The 21844-nt window shown below is 39.9% G+C and overlaps 1 protein-coding gene across 1 annotated transcript in view; it reads left to right on the forward strand.

The window, feature by feature from the left end:
- kcnh5b (potassium voltage-gated channel, subfamily H (eag-related), member 5b) overlaps positions 1 to 21844 on the forward strand; it is a 117966-nt gene that overhangs the window by 68461 nt on the left and 27661 nt on the right. Inside the window, exons 9-11 of the mRNA XM_076146686.1 lie at positions 13308 to 13507; positions 15444 to 15503; positions 16993 to 17185. Of these exons, the coding sequence (XP_076002801.1) occupies positions 13308 to 13507; positions 15444 to 15503; positions 16993 to 17185 (453 nt within the window). The remainder of the gene's footprint in view (positions 1 to 13307; positions 13508 to 15443; positions 15504 to 16992; positions 17186 to 21844) is intronic.

Here is a 21844-nt window from a genome sequence, read left to right on the forward strand (position 1 = left end):
CATATAACTGATCAACCGATGTAATCTTTTTAAGATCTATTACAAGTTTGAAAGTTTTATTATTTTCTCACAATTTCATTCGAAATTCACTCTAAATTCTCTCAAACTAGAGGAAGATCAGTGAGAGAGAAGCTATTCCAGTCATTTGCAGTGTTTCCTTCTTATTACATTTCTTTAACACATGCACTGTGGTCAAGAAGTAACAATCATTTACACTGTGTGCACTGTATGGTCAATTTGCACCGCAGGGAGCCAAAATTCAGATGTACTGCTCCTATATAATCTATTTGATTGACTTGTAAACCATCCACACGTGACCTTTTGAACCAGCACATGTTGCCTTATATCACACACTCCACAATAATACAGGTAGTGAGCAATCATTCAAGGGGTTAAGTCCCACCCTCCCCCACCTTGCCTTTCTCAAAAAAAGTCCCATTGTTTTTACTGGTTGAGAAGAAGAAGAAGAAACTTTATTGGGTAAAAATCACATAGAAACACTTCATCAAGCAAACAAGTCATCTGATAGTTGTCTTACATATCACAACACACACACACATACATGCATTGCAGAGGGGTCAGCGCAGGGCAGCCATGATACGGTGCCCCTGGAGCAGTTTTGTGCGGGTTCAGTGCCTTGTTCAAGGGCACCTCGGCAGTGGCCTAGAGGCAAACTGGCAACTCCCCCGCTAGTCCACTTTCTTGGTCCATAAGGGGACTCGAACCGGTGTCACTCCGTTTCCTTAGTTAGAGAGGATTTTCTAGTTCTACTAAATGTTGTTTATCTATACGATATTAATAGCTATATGATATTATTTTCACAAAGTAGGATTTGTTTCTTCTCCCAATCTTAGTTTACAGCTTCACACCTCAACATCACCTCCTTTTCTCCCTCACAGTTAACCATATGTTTTCTTTAAGTAGAAAGAGTTGGGGCGTGCGTTACGTAATGGCAGTATGTAAGCGTACTGCCATTTGTGCCAATTTCAAGCCTGTTATGCTCTTATACACTGAGTTTAAAATAAATCAATGTATTGCTTTAATCTTCAGTCATCAATCATTAGTAGCTTCTGAAAAAGTTCCTGTGGATCAGTTTTGACTTCACATTGAAACCTTCTCATTACATTACATTACATTACGATCATTTGGCAGACGCTTTTATCCAAAGCGACTTACATTACATTACCACCCTTCGCAGAGGGGGGAGCAATTTAGGGTTCGGTGCCTTGCTCAGGGGCACCTCGGCAGGGACTCGAACCGGCAACCCTCCCGTTCCCAAGCGGAAGCTCTACCCACTGAGCTGCTGCCTCCCTTCTCACTCTTTTTTTGGCTATTTGTTTTTATTTAAGCAGATATTGTACATGACATTGTGCATTAAGATGTAGGGAATTTTGGAGATCATTTTTTATGTAGAAAGAGGAGAGAGAGAGATAGAGAGAAGGGAGGCAGGTTGTGATATCCCTACTATTGTTTTTGAACTTTACTTTAACTTTGAACTTTACTATACATAGACCCTGAGGTAAAATACAAGTGGGCTGGAGTTGCAATGAAGTCATAGGGTACATACAGAACTTACAGGATGATGTCAAACAGCAATGTAGGTTAGAACAAATCGCATCATAGGTTGAGAGAGAGAGAGAGAGAGAGAGAGAGAGAGAGAGAGAGAGAGAGAGAGAGAGAGAGAGAGAGAGAGAGAGAGAGAGAGAGAGAGAGAGAGAGAGAGAGAGAGAGAGAGAGAGAGAGAGAGAGAGAGAGAGAGAGAGAGAGAGAGAGAGAGAGAGAGAGAGAGAGAGAGATAGGGGAGAAACAAACAGGAAATGAAGAAAACCAGAGAGATGGCTTCCCCGAAACCCCACCCAACCCACTCTAGTTTTTTTGAGACTTTGTGCTTTTTTGAGACTTTTGAGACTTTGTGCTGTTTTGGGGATTATTTTTTATATTTAATTCGGGAAGTTTCAATATTTCACGTCAGCCTCAGAAACACACACACACCAGTTGATGAGCGACCTTGTATCTGCATTGTTTCGAATTTTTTAAATTGATGATTTAATGTGTACCAGATCCGTACTAATGAATCTGTGATAATGAATTATTCACAATCTACATTTGATACTTGACTGCATCTCACACTAAGTAGAATTTCTAATTTAAGACTACAATATGTACTTTATTTATATGTTGTGTTTTTCTGTAGTTGTTCTTTTTCTTCATTGGAGTTCAGTATTTCTTCCACCAGTGTAGATAATGTGTGTGTGTGGGTGTGTATAATGATTAGTGTGGCTGAATTTGTGTGTGGGTATTTGTAAAGTAGTTATTGTTTATGTTGTAATTATCAAATAGCCACAAGAAACATAGGCAACAGATTTAACAACATTCCACCACAGTTGAGGCATATATAATTAATATCAAGTTCACATTTGTTTCTTTGCTATAAGAAATCACCCAGATTTTTGGTTTTTATTTTGACTCACACCCAATTTCCATAATTACCACACCTGTAATTGTCCTTGCAGCAAATCTCTTCCGTGCTTATTCATTTATGAGCCAATCGTTCCAATCTTCTGACAGTGTAAAGCCTCCGAAGGGGGCAATCACTCCTATTTTTATTAAAATTTTAAATGTCTCCTCTTGCAATTCAACCAGATTTTAAAGTGTGGAGCTTGGAGTCTGACTGGGAGCATGGGGATAATTAAATCAAGCAGGTGCCAGCAGTGATAGATTGGTCTTCCTCGAGTATAATTGCTGACAGTAGAGAAAATTGAATAAAGCAGGGATAATCCTGAGTCCCATTACACGTGAGCTTTGATAGGCACACTGTACCTGGAACACCTTCTGATCTGAGAGACCACAGTTGAAAAGCCACTTCACAGAGCAGAACGTGTGAATAATGCCCTTAGATGTTACTTCCCTGACATGGAGGCCGCTAACGGTGTCAACTTAAGCTCCACTTTCTCCCTGAGCTGCCAAAATAGTGGCCTGCACCAAAGTCACATGAAACCAGGAGCTGGAAGGTCAATCAATGTCTGCTGCGGGCGTTATCTGATGCTCCTGCCCTGTCCACGCCAAGACATCAAGGTCTGCTCAAAGAGTATCAGCTCTTTACAGTGACTCAAAGCCATTAATGGAGTTGAAAGAATTTAAAGGTACATTCTGCACCATGCCAGCAAACCATTATCATCTATACCGAGGTTGAATGATATTTTTTAAACGTGGCAGGTGGAAACAATCACAGAAACTGCATGGTGCCATCATAACTGAAAGTCATCATTTTATGTTAATTAGTTAATCCTCCCATTACCAACACCCGGTTGTAAGCATGTTAATGAGCTGCAGCATATATATATACATATACTGTAAGAGACACACAATATGCTGCCTCTTCTGCTGTAAAAGCTAACAAAAATGGAAATGTCAGATCAGCAACGGAAAGGTCATGTATCCGCTTTAGAGTTCCATATTCTAAGAGGGGAGGTACAGAATAGTGCAAATGCATTCAATCACTGTCGGGAGTCCTGGCACATACAGTATGTGACGGTGAGATGCAGAGGTTGACCCTTGAAGCAGCTGCTCAGTGGCATTGGAGTGTGTGTGAGATCAGATTGAAACTCTCCACTTCAATAAACTCATCAATTAAGTGAGTTTATGAGATGAATTGTTCCACCTATTTGATTTCTATCACCTTTGTTCCTGTTTTTTCTCTACACACTGTATAGTTGGATGTTGACATCTCCACCGTGTGCATGATGTCATGTTGTACCACAATGCTGCAGTCAGCTCCTCAGACCACTTTGTCCATGAATACAATACACATACACATACAAATACATGCAACAATAATGGATTGCGCTTGTCTTCGCTCATAAAAAGGGTCCCGTTGTTTACTGGTGTCTCTGGTTCGATCCGATTGGTCCTCCATGGCTTCATTACTCCTGCTCCGGCCTGGTCCCCAGTGCAGAGGGACCCTCCCCTGGCCCCTAATGGCCTTGTTACCTTCGGCAGTCAAACCTCTGAGCTGACATATTTGTGTTATGCTTTAATTTGGTCCCACTTGTGAAACTGCTTCAGTTTGTCTTGTGGTCTGCAAAACATGTTGCTGCTGTCACACGAAGACACAAGAGCAACAACATGATAGAAAGATGGAAAACAAGACGGTAATGTTCTTATTTAGAGGGATTTACATTGCGGATGCTGAGGCAGGATGAGCTTATGGAATCTGAGGCCATTTTTGTTTACAGTCATTAGGGCAGAACCAATTAATTTCATACCTTGAGCCCCCTTAAGCATTTTATATTAAGATTAAGACAAAATGTTACTGGGAACAAATCCCTATGAATGGTAAAACAACTTAGTTAACAGACTAAAGTAAAGTTCCAACTATTATTGTGCTTATGCTCCTCAGACTGTGATGACAGAGTTTTCATATTTGGATTTACAGTTTATCTAAAGCATATCTCCATCCGTTTTGGTGCCTATGTGGTTTAGTCTGGTTGATTGGAACTTTGGCGCATTTGAACCTTTGGTGTAATTTGTTTGGGCAGATAGTAACTGCACTCAGGTGTGGGCTGAAGTAACCAGACAGAGATCTGTTCTAAGTGGACATGGTGTGAGCACGGTGAGAACCTGGTCTGAACTCGCTTCCAACCAACAAGGGGATCTGTTGTTCTATTTGTTGATCCAGAGAAAGCTATTAGTCGTTAATGCTCACCGAACACGTCTGACGCAATAGAACTCATTCAGACCAGAGTAGACGGAGCACAGGTTGGACAACTATGTAAAATAACTTGGGAATGTAAAACCAAACAGAAATTCCACATCTTAGCAATCAAGCAAGTGTCAAGTGTAAAAGGTCACATCCATCACATCTTTACAGAAGCAAAGAAAATGATGGAACTACCTCAACAACCATGCAAATCCTCAGTTACAGTAGAAAACATTACACTACAGGTGCGTTTCTTCCATGATAGTGACTCTAACACTCTGCACCCTGCTGTGCTCACCACGGCCCTCAAATTATTATGTTAATCCTGATTTATGTGTGTGATTAAAAGACGGAGGGGCCTATCTATCTTGGAGTACAGCAGGAGTTCACTGACTGTTCCCTCTTACAGCATGAGTTTCAGACAGAGAAATTACATCACAGTAGTTTTACTCAAGAGGTATTTTCTTCTCTTTCCTTTCTTTATTTCAGATTATATTATGTCATTGAAAAAGCATGTCCCATATAAATCAGACATCTTTCTCTTCTGTCCTTTCTTCTGTCCTTCCTCCTGCTCTTCCGTCTTCCCTTTATTCTCTCCTTTCCTTCTGCAACTGACCTCAATACACATATTGATTACATGTATTAATATAAATATGACTTATATTATTTTCTAATATCCTTTTTTTTCCTTACTTATCTTTCTTCTTCCTTTCTTGTGTCATGCAACCTTTGTTTATCCAATTTTGGGCATTTTCATGCCTGTCAATTGTTGTTAAAACTAGGATTTTTCATTCATAGATTCTCAAACATTTGTCACAGATACACCCCACCCCCCCACCCCTTCCTGCTCACTCCAAAACCCATTATCATTTTAGCACAGCCCATAAATAGTCTATTAATTTTATCTAATGAAGTAAACAGAGCTCTGCTGGGAGAAAATGGTCAAAATGAAAGTTATTTTCTCAAAGCGAGTCACAATTACAGAAAGGATTGTTGTGGTTGGGGCTGGGGAGGGGCTGTGACTAATGCTTGAATGCCTCTGCAGATTTTGTAGTCAATATTTGTTTGGACACAATCAGCCACAATGTTTTAGTTACAGAGACTGTTTGATGCACAATTACCGCTTGTCACAAATGACTTATCTTCTGTCTTTTGGGGCTTTTTGGACAGCTGATCTGATTGGCTGGCTATGTGTGTGTGTTTTGGCTGTGTGTCCTGTTGGTGTGTGTGTGTGTGTGTGTGTCCATGTGCTGTGATACAGACTGGACAGTGACTTGGCTCACTGAACTGTAAATGGATAGAGATCGTTGGCTCATGATGATGCTGGTTTGGACTCGAAACACATTGGCTGCTTTTTCTTGTATTGTTTTGATTACAATCAACAGAAATAATGCAAATCAGGTAAAAAATACAGTAGCGCTCCAACCTCACACTAATAGAATCCAAACCCTGTAACCATTATTCATTTGAACGGAATTTGAACAGAAATAATTTATATAACAAAGGAGATATATAAGCAACAATACGTTATCCTACCTATTATGCAACTGTTTACCCAAAGAGATAAATAATTTCACACAGTATATCAATCTTAAATGAATGTATTAATAATTACAAGCCCCTCCTGAGAAAAATAGTCCTTTTGCCATTACTCTGTATTTGCTGGCAACTATGCTGTTCAATAAATAATGGCAGCAGAGTCTAACCTACTATTTAGTAATGTAGTACTTTTCTTTTAACTGTGAAATATAAATCAGTTGATGTCTTGTTGCTTTTCAGTATGTTTTCTTCAATTTCAAGTTAATCCACAAGTCTTTGGAGGTGGGAGAAAAGCGGAGCACCCAGAGGAAACTGCAGACACTGGGAGCCGAGGATTTCAAGTGTTGTGTAGAGTGGGTTGTGTTTTTGAGCACTGTCCAGTCCGGTCCCACTGGGAGAGTGGTTTGCCTTTTGGACGTCTTGGGGATTTGTCCTGATCTTGAGTTTGGAAGTAATGAGCTCATCGGTCCAGCAATCTGCACCACACATCGCCTTTTTCACTCTGACATCATTCCTGTCTGTCCTTTGTGTGATGACAAAGTCAATCATGTGCCAATGTCTTGGCCGAGAGTGCATCCATGGTGTTTTCTTGTGATCTGGAAGCTGGAGGATGGTATTTGTGATGTGACAATCATCAGAAGACCATTGCTATTTCACTTTTCCATTCCATGTGCTCCCATGACATCTGGGTTTCTCATGGTGGGTGCATGAGCTCTGGTATTGGTGGCATTCTTCTTACCTGACAGAGGAAACTTCATGGTCATTAGTCTGTCGTTTATGCTTTTGGGAAAACTCGCTAGTTGATTCATGAGGCAGGATTTGAAGGCAAAAAAACTGCTCCGGCATCTCGTCTCTCCTCTTTGGTCCAACCACTCCAAAAGCATCAAACAGCCCGCATTTCAGTGATCTGTCCTGTTTCCATCTGACGGATCTCACTCAGGGCAGCAATGTCAACGTTTTTAAGAGTTTGTCAGGTTAATTTACCACTGCCTGATATTCAGTGTTCGGAGTTGCCGGCCGTACCCGACTCACCAAGTTAAGGCCTGGTGTGCGTCTACGGGAGTAGAAGAGATGGCACGCACGCACGCACATTACATTACGATCATTTGCAGATGCTTTTATCCAAAGCGACTTACATTATATTACCACCATTCGCAGAGGGGGGAGCAATTGAGGGTTAGGTGCCTTGCTCAGGGGCACCTCGGCAGGGACTCAAACCGGTGACCCTCCGGTTCCCAGGCGAAAGCTCTACCCACTGAGCTACTGCCTCAGAGCTACGCACGCACGCACGCACGCACGCACGCACGCACGCACGCACGCACGCACGCACGCACGCACGCACGCACGCACGCACGCACGCACGCACGCACGCACGCACGCACGCACGCACGCACGCACGCACGCACGCACGCACAGATTTCTTCAAATATCTGTCACTGACCTGCTAATGTAATGCATGAATCTGTGTGTGTGTGTTATGATGGTTATTTCTGGGTGTCTGGGCTGCCGGCTGTGATAGTGTGACTCCTGCTCTTCTGCTCTGACAGCTTTCTATCTCTCAGACTCATTCAGTCTGACAAATCATACTAAACTCCCATGACAGGTCACTTCGAAACTCGCAAAGACATAACACACACAACATGAAGAGAGACGGCTCTGATCTGATCTGATCTCTGCAGCCTTCTCACAAACACTTTCATCATCATTGCAGTTAATCAGGGTGGATTGTTTGACCCTGTCATTACAACTTTGTACAAATGCAGTTTGAAATAGTTTTTGGTGAGTTGCCAGTTTACCTCCAGGGCACTGCCGAGGTGCCCGTGAGCAAGGCACCGAACTCCCAACTGCTCCAGTGGTGCTGTAGAATAGCTGCCCTGCACCCCCTCTGTAATGCGTGTGTTTATGTGTGTGATATGTGAGAGAGGGTGCAAGACAGATTTCAATTGCATGTGATTTGATCGTGAATTGCATGTAATATGACAATAAAGTATCTTAATCTTAAATCTTAAAACTAAAACTGCATCAATAGAGCAGCAAAAGGTTTTTCCAGTGTCATTCTCACAGCTTGGTCAAGAGTGCATTTCTGCAATATGTTGATGGATGTCAACGCCCAGTGTAGAGCCGGAAATGTTGAACCCAATTATTGTAACTTAAGTATCCTAACCAAATCCTCTGAATCTTCTCTGTTATATCTTCTTACTTAAGGAAAGGAAGACACAGATGCTGCTGCTGACACATTTTCATCTTTTGTGACTAGTGTAGTGTGTGAGGGTCTGTTTTAGCATGTGTGTAGTGTTTGGAGGCCATTATATTTTGGGTGCACTGAAATCTTTGGTAGGTACATGCAGTAAACCACAAAGAGATCAAAAAATATTATTTGGACAATTTCCCATCTTATTGGAGGGATATCACATTGCCATTAAGGTACACCACATGCTAATTAGGCATTGATGATTTCTTATGCCACAACTGGCTCATGATTCAGACAAGTTGGGAGCTCACAGGTGAATTTTAAGTTGAATTATTTAACTGAGGCTAAAATGGCAACAGAGAGGGCTACACTGAATGGCTGCCAGGGGAGAGTGCACAACTGACACCGGCTTATGAAGCTCAGCAGTTGAATATAATTCTTCCTGGTGACCCAAATTTACCCTATAGGCTCCTGTCTGGAAGACAATAAGCCTGCAGACATCAGCAAGAAAAGAGTAGAAAAAGTAGTAGTAGTGAAGTAGATGGCAAAGCAGAATGATGATCAGCTCATGAGTATCTTGTATGTCTGTCACTCTTGTTCTTGTAAGTTTGTGATTTATTTGGGCTCACTCAGGACAAATACAGTCCAGCGTAAGCCTAATGTAGCTATTCTAGTACAAGCATATGTGGGACAGAGTCATTGTTTAGCAAGTCACAAGTAAGTCTCAAGTTCTTGCACTGAAGTCCTAAGTCAAGACTGGAAGCAAAGGGAAGTACTTTGAAGTCACAAGTACAAGTCATTTGTTTGCATAGTACCTTTTATAATTGATATTTAAAGTTTAATTAAACTATAGAATTCAATAACTAGACATTTTGGTTCTGGGAAATATCTTAAGACTTTCCTAGTCAAAAGGCTCAGGTCCAAATAAACTCAAAAGTCAGAGATGTCAAAGTGGAGTTGTGTTAAGTTGAGTACAGACCCCTGAGTACTAGTATAGGTTTTGTTGATACTGTTATCTTATCTTACCAAGTTTAAAGTACAATGATAAGATGGTCAGACAGTACAATAGTGGGAGTGTACTGAGCTTGATAGTTTTTTTTGGTGTGCAAACCTTTTCACGTTAGTTGGGATTTATAAAGGCATGCATGCTTACAAGTTTTTCTTTACGTACGCCATTTCTATGTTTTCAACGTACACAACATTTAGTCAGGATTCTACGCAACCTTTTACAACTGAGGCCCCTGGACTCCACACTTCCACACTGTATTTTTGCTTGGTTGGTTTCTCATTGCTTCGATATTAAGCGGCCTAGAGGAAATTAGATGTTTGAAGGGGTTGTGTGAATGGGCGAGAGAAGTGAAATGCTTCTGTCAGGTCTGCTTTCAGGGACAGCATTTCTACTTCCGTGCTCCTAAGAAACACAATTGCTGCTCGACATGACAACCTGTCAAGGCCTCAGGAGGCCAACAGTATTTTGATCGACTTTTTCCATTGCAAATGTGCTGTAATCCGACATGTTAAGTCACTAACCACATTAGCCACAGCCCATAATACATAGCAGCACATTGCTGTCTCACTACAGTCGTGCTTGACAAGGCTTCCACTGATGGTTTTGATCTGGACTCGAATGCAATTGCTGCTTTCCCCCCTGTCCAAATGAATCGCACCAAGGTGGTCAATGTATAATTCAAATGGCTAAATGCTGCATGTGTGAAAGAGACCTTAGTTACCAGTTCTTTTTGACAGTGTCCCCTTCATGAAAATGGCTACTAATTTTCTACATAGAGGACAGAGACTTGCCCTAGCTACTGTGGTGGCATTCTTTTCCCATGACACCACCTTGTCTTACTCCACTAGACCTTAAATGACCCCCCTTTCACATGGATAAACCAACCAAACTGGAGGATGTATACCTGCAGAGGTTGGAGTAAACTGTTCCAAATCCTGACAGATATCATTAAGGCCATCCAAACTCAGAACAGAAATGCTTATTGTTCATGAATTCCAGCTTTTCTCTCTGGTGATGTGACACTGCCAACTGCTGAGCTGCTGAATCTTCCAATTAAGCATCTTACACATGTTGGAGGTGAGAATTGTGTGACTGAGCTTTCAGTTCCAGCTCAGTTGTATTGTCAGTGTCCTTTTTATAGGCTGACAAGGTCCTGGAAGAGGTTCTGGAGGGTCCTGGAAGGCTTTCGGCTTCTCAGGAGCTCAACGATCACAATGTTTAGCTCAGTGATGACACTACACACCTGCCTGTGTCACTCACACCAAAATTGTGTTTCTGTACTGTTTGCTCTCACGGCTGCTGTCAGATACTCTTCACTAGTAACGACTCTTAAATATACAATGGCCCGCTAAAGGTAAAAGTAAAATTTAGCAAGGATAAAACTGAGTGAAGGAGAGTAGTTGAGTAGTTGAAAAAGAAGAAAGGAAGGAGAAAGCAGGTGCAGGACAAAAGTAAGGTGGCATGGATGGATAGAATAAATGGATGGATAGAATAAATGAGGAAAGGAAAGAAGAAAGGAACATAAGACTGTTTAAAAGAAGTAAAGAAAGAACTGAGGAAAGAAGCAGGAAGGAAAGGATGATTGAATAAAGGACATGAGAAAAGACGGAAAGATACAAACAAGAAAATTAGGAAAGCAGGAAGCAAATAGACGGGTGAAAGGGGATTGAAAGAAAGAGAGGACAGACTAAAGGGCTGAAAGACTGATGATATTGATGGTAACAGTAATTAAAGAAATCAGAGTTGCAGAAGGGAAAGGACGTCTTCCTTATTTCTACACGTGCTTTGTCTGTTTTTCTATCATGCTCCTCTTTCCCTGCTTTCATTTGGCATTTGGTGGCACATCATCTGCCAGCATCCTCCTCCTCCACCCTCCACCTCTTCACATCCCATTTTTCAGCCTAAAAGTCCTTAAAGTTGTTATTTCTTCTCCTATTTCTTTTTTCATTTTTATTGGCTGGAAGGAGGAGGGAAAAAGCGGGAGAACTATTTCGGGTAAGGTCTCTATGGAAACAGTAGAGCAGCAGCAGCAGCAGGGTACAGTGGGTACAGAGGAGGCTGACAGCTCAGCTCGACAACTTCGACGTGTGTTGGCTTCAGGTTCGGGGGGGAAGTGCTCGGACTCCCGAACACCTTCACAATATAAGCTGCCATTAATCCAGCCTGTCATCTGTGAAATTATTTCCTGTCCTTCTTTTTCCTTTCTTAATCTTAACCTTCCCACACCAGACGATTATTTCAACTGAAAGCAATATTCCGATGAGTTGACAAAATGTCATGATTTTCAGGTCAGTTACGTCCGAACTAAGGCACTGCGGAGAGTGCATACATTTCCTTAATTTTTTCATTCATTCTCTGCCATTGTCTTTTTACATTTGTTTACCCCAAAACTCTTCTCCTTCTTTAAAGTCGTTTGTACTTCTGTATTTGCATTCATTGTCGGGGAATCACCTCGCAATGGGTCAATTTATTATTTTGGGAGTGAATTAATTAATTATTAATTCAAACCCAATTCTATTCAACTAAGACAATTCAATCAAATCAATCTCATATCAGAAGTACACACTCTCTCTGCCACCGAATGAGTGCAATAATGAAATGAATGTGTAGCAGGATCAACACATGTAATGGAATGATTACAATTATAAATGGGCTTCTGGTGAATGATGGAAAGAAATTTAGTTCATAAATTAATCAATCCAAAAATAGTTAAACACGGTTATGAAATGATCAAGCCGTCTGAATTTCCTACTAATCAGAGCTAAGTGAAACCAACTCTTTAGATCATCCCTGAAGGTATTTCATGCAGTTGATCTCAAAACCTGTGTTGGTGGAATGCTGTTCTTCTCTGACCACAGTGGTCATCAGGTCTCTCTCTCTCTCTCTCTCTCTCTCTCTCTCTCTCTCTCTCTCTCTCTCTCTCTCTCTCTCTCTCTCTCTCTCTCTCTCTCTCTCCCTCTCTCTCTGGCGCAAGTTCTCAAGTCTTTTATTCCTGCCTATTATATGTATTATTGTATAAATGAGTATTATATCATACTGTATGTACAGACAGTCCCTGAGATATGAACATCCATACTTCGATCTCCATATGGAGAGCTTATCTATCTATGAAGCCTATTTTCGAGTAATGTCCAATGTTTCCTAATCACAAATGCTGCACTAGTTTGCAACGCACATCAGAACATTGCACAGTATGCTCCTGCCATCAGTGTCATTGTAAAGCACTAGATAAATGTACATACATAGATATATATAAAATACAAAGGCCACTGCCGCTGTACTGACGCTTTACAACTTTGTTTCTACTTACAAATATATATATACAAAACCGAAGTTTCGAACAGGCGTAAAATGAAAAAATGAAAAAATTCCTAAGTAATCTTTAAAGCAGTTTATCAATCAATAATCAATTAACCATTGTTGCGGCTATAGACGATAAGGACTTAGAACACTTAGACACTTCAGATTTAGAGTGATACTGTGGACCTCAATTCTTTGGTGTTTTCTAAAATAAAACAAGTTAGAACAGCTTGCTTATTTAGGGGAAAAACACAATTACTGATTTTTTTTTTTTTTTAATTTTGGCAACAAAACATTGTTTCATGTTTATATTCTTGACAGGTATGTCAGAATAATTTTATCAGACTAGACTCCTTGAGATGTGCCATCTCATTGTCAAGGGGGTTGCCAGGGCAGCTGAGAGTGCTTTCACTGATAAGTTTATCACAAAAGAGTTTCCTAAATAAAAATTCATATCAGATGAACTATAATGTATATCCAGTGTTTGTTAGCAGAAGTGAATATCTCCCTGATTGTGCTTTAATTCTTCTTCCATCTCTGTCCTGTGTGTTCCCTCCTACATACTGTAGCTCTGCTCTATGCCACCATCTTCGGAAACGTCACCACCATCTTTCAACAGATGTACGCTAACACAAACCGCTACCATGAGATGCTCAACAACGTCAGGGACTTCCTGAAGCTCTACCAGGTCCCCAAGGGGCTAAGCGAGCGGGTGATGGACTACATTGTGTCCACTTGGTCCATGTCCAAAGGCATCGACACAGAGAAGGTGAGACTGATTGATCTAAACTTGGCACAGATTGGGATGAATTCATAGGTTATATCTGCACCTGTCAGGATTGGGCTTTCCAAATTCACTTCTTACATTCTGCAATATATCCATCACCAAAAACAACAGGAAATGCAGCTTTGTTCAGCATCAAGTTTTTCCTCTTCTCTTTGTGTGTTAATTTCTTTTTAGTAATATCAACACAGTGCATGTATTACCTAGGGGCATACACCATTCAGTCGTTGTAATAACTGTGGTAAACATTGTTTATCTTGAATCAGTATTAATCTGCCATGTCTACACTCTGTAAACTAAAGATTCTGTCACACACCACGTCCCCTCTTTAGCTAAAGATGCTGAAGATGCTCCCCTGATAATACTCAACCAAATCCAACTCTTTGTAATAGCTGCTTTCATTTATTCTGTTAAGCTTTGCATTTAAATATGTGATTTCTGTCTTCCTCCTGCCATTTAAAAGGAAGGTTAAGAATATAGTGCAGACACCCCAGTGGTTGCTGCGGTGGTTGATATATGTGTTGATATATGTTGATAACTAGGTTACTAAGATGTTTATATTTATGGTTCCAAGGGCATTGCTAGGTGGTGGCTTGGGTGATGCTAATGGTTATGTCATCAATAGGTGGGTGCTATGGTATATGATAATATTGTGGATGGATTTGAACACTTATATTGAAGAAACTCATTATCATATCTTACTCATTTTACTGTTATCGATCCTATCTATGACCTCTATCTGTCCACCACTACCCTCGTTTAATTTTGCCTGTTAGCTTTTGTGGCCCCCTTCTCTCTAGCTTTTCAGATAACAAGCCACCCTCCAAAAAATGGAATAATAAACGAGACATAACACTTGCTCAGCCTCAGTATAAAAACCTCATAGGCAGAGCTGGAGCCAATTAGAGAACATTGGAGAATTGTCACACAATACACAGCTAGTATTCATGCGAATACACCTCCTTAAAAACACCACAGTCTCCCTGAAGCATCTGCACACTATCCACAAACACTACTTATACAAAACAAATATGACCTAAAATATGTTTTTTGAGATGCTTTTTGACATTGCTGATTCTTTCAGATGATTTGAATTTGTTCCTATTTTACAAGGCAGGATTGTTGAGGAAAGTATAATATTGTGTTCTCTCTGTTTTACCCAAATGCAAAAGTTAATTAGCCTATGTTTTATTCATTAGAGTTATAAGCTGGACAAAATTGTTTACAGTTTAGGCATTTTGGCAGATACTCTTTTGCAGAGGGTGTTAATGAATGCATCAGCAGAATAAGCTTAATTCCTAAATCACAAAAATATGCAGAATAGTCAGTTTCCTATGGTCAGTGGTGGTCAATGCAATACCAAATAGGACATTGTTAAGTGAGGTGCAAAGGTATTTGAATGGTCAGCGGCAGATTGTTGATATCTTTTAATGATGAGTATTTCTTATTAAAACATTTTTATTTTTAATTGTATTACATCATTTTATTTATTTAAGAAAACACCTGGCATGATTGTTTGATTGATTATTTTATACACAGAAGGGAAGAAAGGGTAACAAGACACAAAAGAAAAAGAAGAGAACACAAACAATGAATGCAAGGATCTGTGATGTACATGTTAATTAAGGCCAAGACAATGTAATAGTGGAGACTCAAATGACAGTGTTGCTAGTATGATGATTTCATATGCACGGTTTTTACAGGATGACAGACTTCCACCATACCGGCACCATTCTTGAGTTTAAGAAAAATCGTGGTGTCCTTCAGCCATTGCGAGACAGGGGACTGGATTTGAACATTTGTTGATTCAGTTGTCTAACTCTAGTTGTGTGTCCAAAATAATAATGATATTATTCCTCAATGGATTGCATCATTGTTATCTACCTTGTTTTTTGATATCCCATGTCTTTCTGTCCGCCAGGTCTTATCCATCTGCCCTAAAGACATGCGGGCTGACATCTGCGTCCACCTCAACAGGAAGGTATACATTTATGGTATCACTTTCATTCTGCATTCACACATGGCCTATATCACAGTGCATTTGAAATATATTATTCTGGCAGGACACAAATGTGAATGTGGATGTGGTCTTGGATCCAGCACAGATGAGTGGTTTTGGAGGTTCTCAAATGTTTTGACTCATCATTCTGCTTATGTGGCAAAGAGGAAAGGGCACCTTTGGCTTTGTATTAGTGATTTGAGTACCAACCATCTCAGATGACCAAATATTCAGAAGTCCCAAAAATAAGTTTTGTTATTCAATGCAGCAACCTTGCAATGCACAATCTTCCAAAAATAAACATGTACTTTATATTGTGTATCAAAGATTGAATTACAAACATTTTGCAGTAAATGCAGGAATATTTGTGAATAATTGTTCCATACTGATACAGATGAAAAACACATGAAAACCAGCAGTGCCTACACCACATTGCTTATCAGCAGTTTCTCAGTCATTCCTCTCAAAGATATGAGAGGCATAGATAAATGAAAGTATTATTAGCTACTTCATACCTGATACACTTTTGATATGAAGCCAGCCAGATTTGTACATATTTTTATAATTTGCTGTAGTCCTTGCATGTCAAACAATCACCTTGTGCTGTTATTCCGGAATGATGGAGATCCAGCTGCTGTTTAAGCTAAACAAAAAGACATAGATATAATGATATAATGAAGTTTTTACAGTGACATGTTTTTAAAGGTTTGGTTCTCGGCGGAGACTTGCACTTCATTTCTTCCTGAAGTTTTGTGGTGACTGACAGGAAGCAGGGCTTAATGTTGTGTGCAATGATATGGAAATTCTCGACTCATCTCAGTGAAATGAGAACGCCTTCACTCTTACTGCGATGGATTAACTCACTGTTGAGGTTGTTTTTCATACTGTAAGAGAATGGTTTCTTTTGGGACGAGGAAACATGCATAAACAGCGAGAGTGTAATGTTCATCGCACCCCAAAACATTATGTATAGTTGCAACAGTACAGACTTTTGAAACTGTTTTGAAATTTTGGCATATAGGTGGCAACCAATTGTTTTATTAGAGGCCATCCTCTAGGGACCGTCCACAACACAGCTCCCAAGAGGATGGGCACCTAATATGTATGGTGAACCCATGACCTTTTGACTACTGCCTCCTGCTCATTATTAAAGTGTTGGATTAAAGTGAAGACATTTTTATTTGTTGTTGAAACTACAGGAAAAGGAATATAAATTGATCTGGATATCTGAGCTTGTGCATTTTCCAGATTACCACCAAAATGTTGATTAAGAGAACATTTCGGCCTGATGGTGGCCATAGGTGGAAACTTATAAGGTCCATATTTGCCAAGGTGTTTCCACAGTGCTATGGAGCAGAGCAATATTTAAGGTCTGCAGTTATGCCAATCAGTTAGAAACAGAGATAATTATTTCTGTGCCCATGGTATACATCACAGATAATAACATCCAATCTTCTGTCTTCTAATTCAGGTGTTCAACGAACATCCAGCATTCCGCTTAGCGAGCGATGGCTGCCTGCGTTCACTGGCAGTGGAGTTTCAGACCACCCACTGCGCCCCTGGAGACCTGATCTTCCATGCAGGAGAGAGTGTTGACACCCTCTGCTTTGTGGTGTCTGGGTCACTAGAGGTCATCCAGGATGATGAGGTCATTGCCATTTTAGGTGGGTGGGTTGATCAAAGGTAAAATCAATAACATAGGAAGGGACTTTTTGTTTTACATGTATACATTTGAGTTTATTTGTGTGGAGGACAGAAAAGAAATAAACTCTGTTAAACCACTGTCATCGTGCAGCAACAAATAGTTTATAAGGAATGAAAAAGTCTGACCCACACAGGCCGAGCCACATTGCTTATGGAGATACTGTAACACTACTGTAACACAAACTGGAATCAAAAGGTAACTGTTAGTCATAGCTCTGTTATATGTTACATCTCCAAACAACACACTGTAATATGCATATTACTGACTTTAGTGGAATAGACAATCTTCATGGGAGTCAATGTGTGTTTATTCCATAGTTGCTATAGTTATTTTGGCTTTTTAGTACATTATTTAACATCCCACAGAGTTTAAGACTTTTTGAAAACCTGCACATGATGCGTCCACATGTCCTATGGTAGGCACGCGTTCGGTTGAGACGTATAAGGTTATACTATGTTTGTTTGCTTTGACTAGTTCACATTTGCTTTGCCTAGCGCTGTTTTAGGTGTTTATTGTGTTAAATATGTTTCAGGTGAGACTGATTATCAGATGTTAAGTGAGGCAATACTGTGGCTTGGTGTTGGGATGTCATATTACCAAGATTTTGACAGGTGGTACTGATGCAGTGAAATTTGGCCATTGTCGATACCAACTTGATACCACGATAAAATTAGAAAAGCCATTGTAATGTTAGATATTTTTGGAGCCATGCAGACACAGACACAGGGAAAGGATGCAAGGCAGTCTTTTATTGATGCTCATACTTCACATAAGTGCTCCGTGGTGCTAAATACAGACTGAACTTGTGGCTAAGCACTCTGGTTACACAAAACCAGCTTTACAGTTTTCCTAGCTAAATGCAGGCCACTCAGCTTTCTGGTTCGTCTGTCAGCATGCATCTGGCAGGCAGCATTGCAGCTCACTAAAAGAAGCATAAATAGGTTACTGCCTTTCTGATAATTAGCTGCAGCCGTGGTAATTAGACACAGCTGTAGCCAATTGCCAACTGAACTGCAGTCCTAAATAGCATTCTCCACTGTCACAACCACTAATCAGTGCCATGTTTTGTTATGAACTTTACCTAATTAAAATGAAATCTAAACCACAGACATGTTTATTCCAAGTATTTCACATAGCTAAACAATATTTATTTATTAGATTTATATGTTTATATTTTTAATTGTATTTAACAATTTCTTTTTAAATATTTAACAGCAGCTTTCTCAGTGAAGAATAAGTTATAAAACAAATTCATAAAACTTAGAAAATAACTCAACCTAGTGGTATTCTAAAATATCCAAACAATAAACGACTTCCAGCATTTCATAGTTGTATAAACAGTGTTTTGTATTAAACAAAACTAAGTACGAAGTACTTAAAGTACTTCAATTTACGTCCTTGTCAGTTGTGTTGCTTGTGTTGCCAGTGGGGACAGTGTTAATAAAAACTCAATACAATTATGCTGAGTGCTTGCAGGCGAGTTTATTTCAGTGCTGGTTTCACATCTTGGACCAATCTGCACTGGACGCACACTATTGAAACTGATATCAGTCATCTTCTGACCATACCGTGATTAAGATGACCTAAATTCCCAAGATGACCTAAATTCCCATTTTTCCAAAATGCAGCACCGTTCCTTTGATAACTTTTCACCCACAGACTCATGCGTACACGTGACTTAACCAAGGAGAACTGAACACAAGAGCATCTTCTGGCCCATTACACTTTAAGTGTAATGGGCCAGAAGATCACCAAACTGTCAGTCAAAGGGGCTGAAAATCTTGAATGCCTGTTTTTAGAACCTTGTTTTTGTTTGGCAACACATTTCAACCTTTTTAAAGGGCTTTCGGCAAATCAGCAGATAGGAGAAATCTCTTGATACATAACAGACCACCTGAGACTTGATAATTACTCAACCTGATCTAGCTTTTCACATGACTTAATAAATGCTGATATTGTTCCGCTGCTACTGTGTTGTTACTATTGTATCACTCAATGTATTAATAGTGTTTACAAAGTAATCACAGGAGACATGCACTTAAGTAGCATAATCATACAGACAGAGACAGACATTAGCTGACGTTCTGCCTCTCATGTGTTAAACTGATTCCATAGATTGGCACTCTGCAGCCTTGTACTGTGATATTCTGAAGGAGAAGAGGGAGAGTCTGTCAGGGATAATGTCAGGGAAACTGCAGTTTACTGAGACAAGCACAGATCGCACAGGCTACAGCCAGAGCAGAAACTCATAACCATCAGCAGTCCCTGAATGGTCGTTTACTGACATCGGATAACAAGAAGGAAGATAAGTACTAAAGAAAATGAGGGCAAATTTGGAGTTGCGAGGTTTGTACCGGTTTGTACCGGCTTGACACACACTCAAAGACACAACTGCCATCGAGAAAATAAGCCAGTCTATTCCCTTACAAAACTGAAAAAACAGGCACCAACTGCTGTTTTTTTAACATCTGCTGAAGAAGTGAAAGCTCCTCCTACAGTCACTGTTGTAGTAAGTATACAAACTGTGTCTGTAATCTAGAATTACAAGAAGTCATTTTGGAGAATAGAGTTTAGCTTCACTGTTTTCAGATAACAGATGACAAAGAAAAGTGAGGAAATAAATGGAAGTCGGGGAATGGAAAAAAGAGAAATAATATGTAAACAAACAATGATAGGATGAAGACAGATTTGGAAGGAGAGGACGGTAATTTGAAAAGAAACATTAGGACCTAAACAAGAGGCACAGAGGTAAATGTGACAAAATCATGTGTCTGGATTGTACTTCCTCTGCTTCATTGGTCAGCTGAGGCAGCGGTCAAACCTTCAAAACTGTATTAAATGGTTGATATACTGTTACACTACACTGGGAACATTAGTCACAAAATCACAAAATGACCACATGGGATGTCATGAACACACACCGGACAATTTTCTGACACACCACCCACTTAAAGTTCGACGATCTCACTCAGATTGTGGAATGTTGCTCCGTGCCTGTTTGTGTTCCCTGGACTCAGTCAGGGTCAGATTTGATTATTTCTGATTCTAGATTTATATTTCCCACCAATAATTTGTAGTTTATACCCAGGGCGCTCTTTGACTGAAACGTTGCTTCTTGCTAGATCAGGATTGTACTTGAGGTTAACAAAGGGAATGATGGCTACCGTTTGAATTTTGCATTCATTCCATGCTTCAAATCATTATTTTCTTGATTGGATGTTTCAAATGATCACAAAGAATTTAGTTATCCAGATTGGCAGTATGTTTTAAACAGTGTGTGCAAGCAACAACAACAACATTTTGAAAATAATGTTAAATATGAAAATAATTCACTGTTAATAATGTGGCAAACTAATATAATTTGACAAGTTGTATTTTTTAACATGAGAAGCAATGGAAGGTCATCAGAATCATAAAATACATGAAGCTAAACTAAAGTATTTTTTGTGTTCAATGGCATTATAATAAGATGTTTTGTTTATGAATGGGAAATAACCCATAAAGCTGTCTAAATAATGTTGAATATTTAGAAAAACAATTGTTCACACTCTGTTCTGTCCTTACTCTGCTGAACATTATGAACACAATAGACTGCTGACATAATTTGAACAGACAAGACTTTGGCCTGTGGGTCGTGTTTGAGGAGGTTTTGTTTGTCACTATGGGTGATTACTGATATGAGTATGAATATCTGTAAACTGTTTAAACATCAAGCCTTTCAATGAAATGAATCCTGATATCCAGCGAACGTTTGAAAAAGCCTCGATGGCACTTCAGCACCCCTGAACTCATATTTAGGATCCACTGAGCTTACCGATGCTAATTACGTAGCTTGCAAGTTGTTGTGAAACTTTTTGTTGCATAGCAACCAGAAGAATATTCCACTCTTCCAGCCTTTGGAGTGACACTCACCACACAGTTTAGTGTTTGTCTGGAAAACAAAACCTCTCTTTGATCACTACCTTTATAATAAGATAGTGGTTTATTTGGACTTGAACAGAGATCAGACCCCAACCAAACCTGTATTGTTATTTTTATTTTGTGTACTTGTATTACTTTGGGAATAATAGTTGCAGTAGAAAACAACGGGACAAAAGCAACAGAATAACCTCCAATGTTAAGTTTTGGTTGCAATAGCTGGTTACATTGTTTTTTTATCCACGCACATTACAACCCTGACTTTGGGAATGGACAGAGGGAAAACAACAAAGTGATGATAGGAGGGAGTGGACAGAGGAGAGGATTTGAAAAGAGTGTACTTTCACAGAACAAGCAGACAGAGGATAGATAAAAACAGTGTCTATTCACAGGACGTGAGGGAGCATTGAGAAAGACTGACAGGCAGACATGGGCAGTAGGGGCCGAAAGGTTTTAAAAAGATGGAGTGAGGAAGACAGATAGACGGGGGATGATGAAGATGGGTTTAAGACAGAATCAAGACCTAAGAAGACATCTTGTTAAATGTCAGTTTTCTCTTTACTAACAGTGGAACAGTTTCGGTAAAGGAGGAGAAACACGATAGATGGATGTATGGAGGGAGGAGAATAAATTCATAGAGAAAGTGCAATGTTGAGGAACATGAAGGTTAAGCAGAAGAAGAGGAGGTAGAAGGTTGTGA

This window comes from Genypterus blacodes, unplaced genomic scaffold (genome assembly GCF_046128005.1).
Source record: "Genypterus blacodes isolate CSIRO-AG114 ecotype Tasmania unplaced genomic scaffold, CSIRO-AGI_Gbla_v1 ptg000033l_1, whole genome shotgun sequence".
Taxonomy (NCBI): domain Eukaryota; kingdom Metazoa; phylum Chordata; class Actinopteri; order Ophidiiformes; family Ophidiidae; genus Genypterus; species Genypterus blacodes.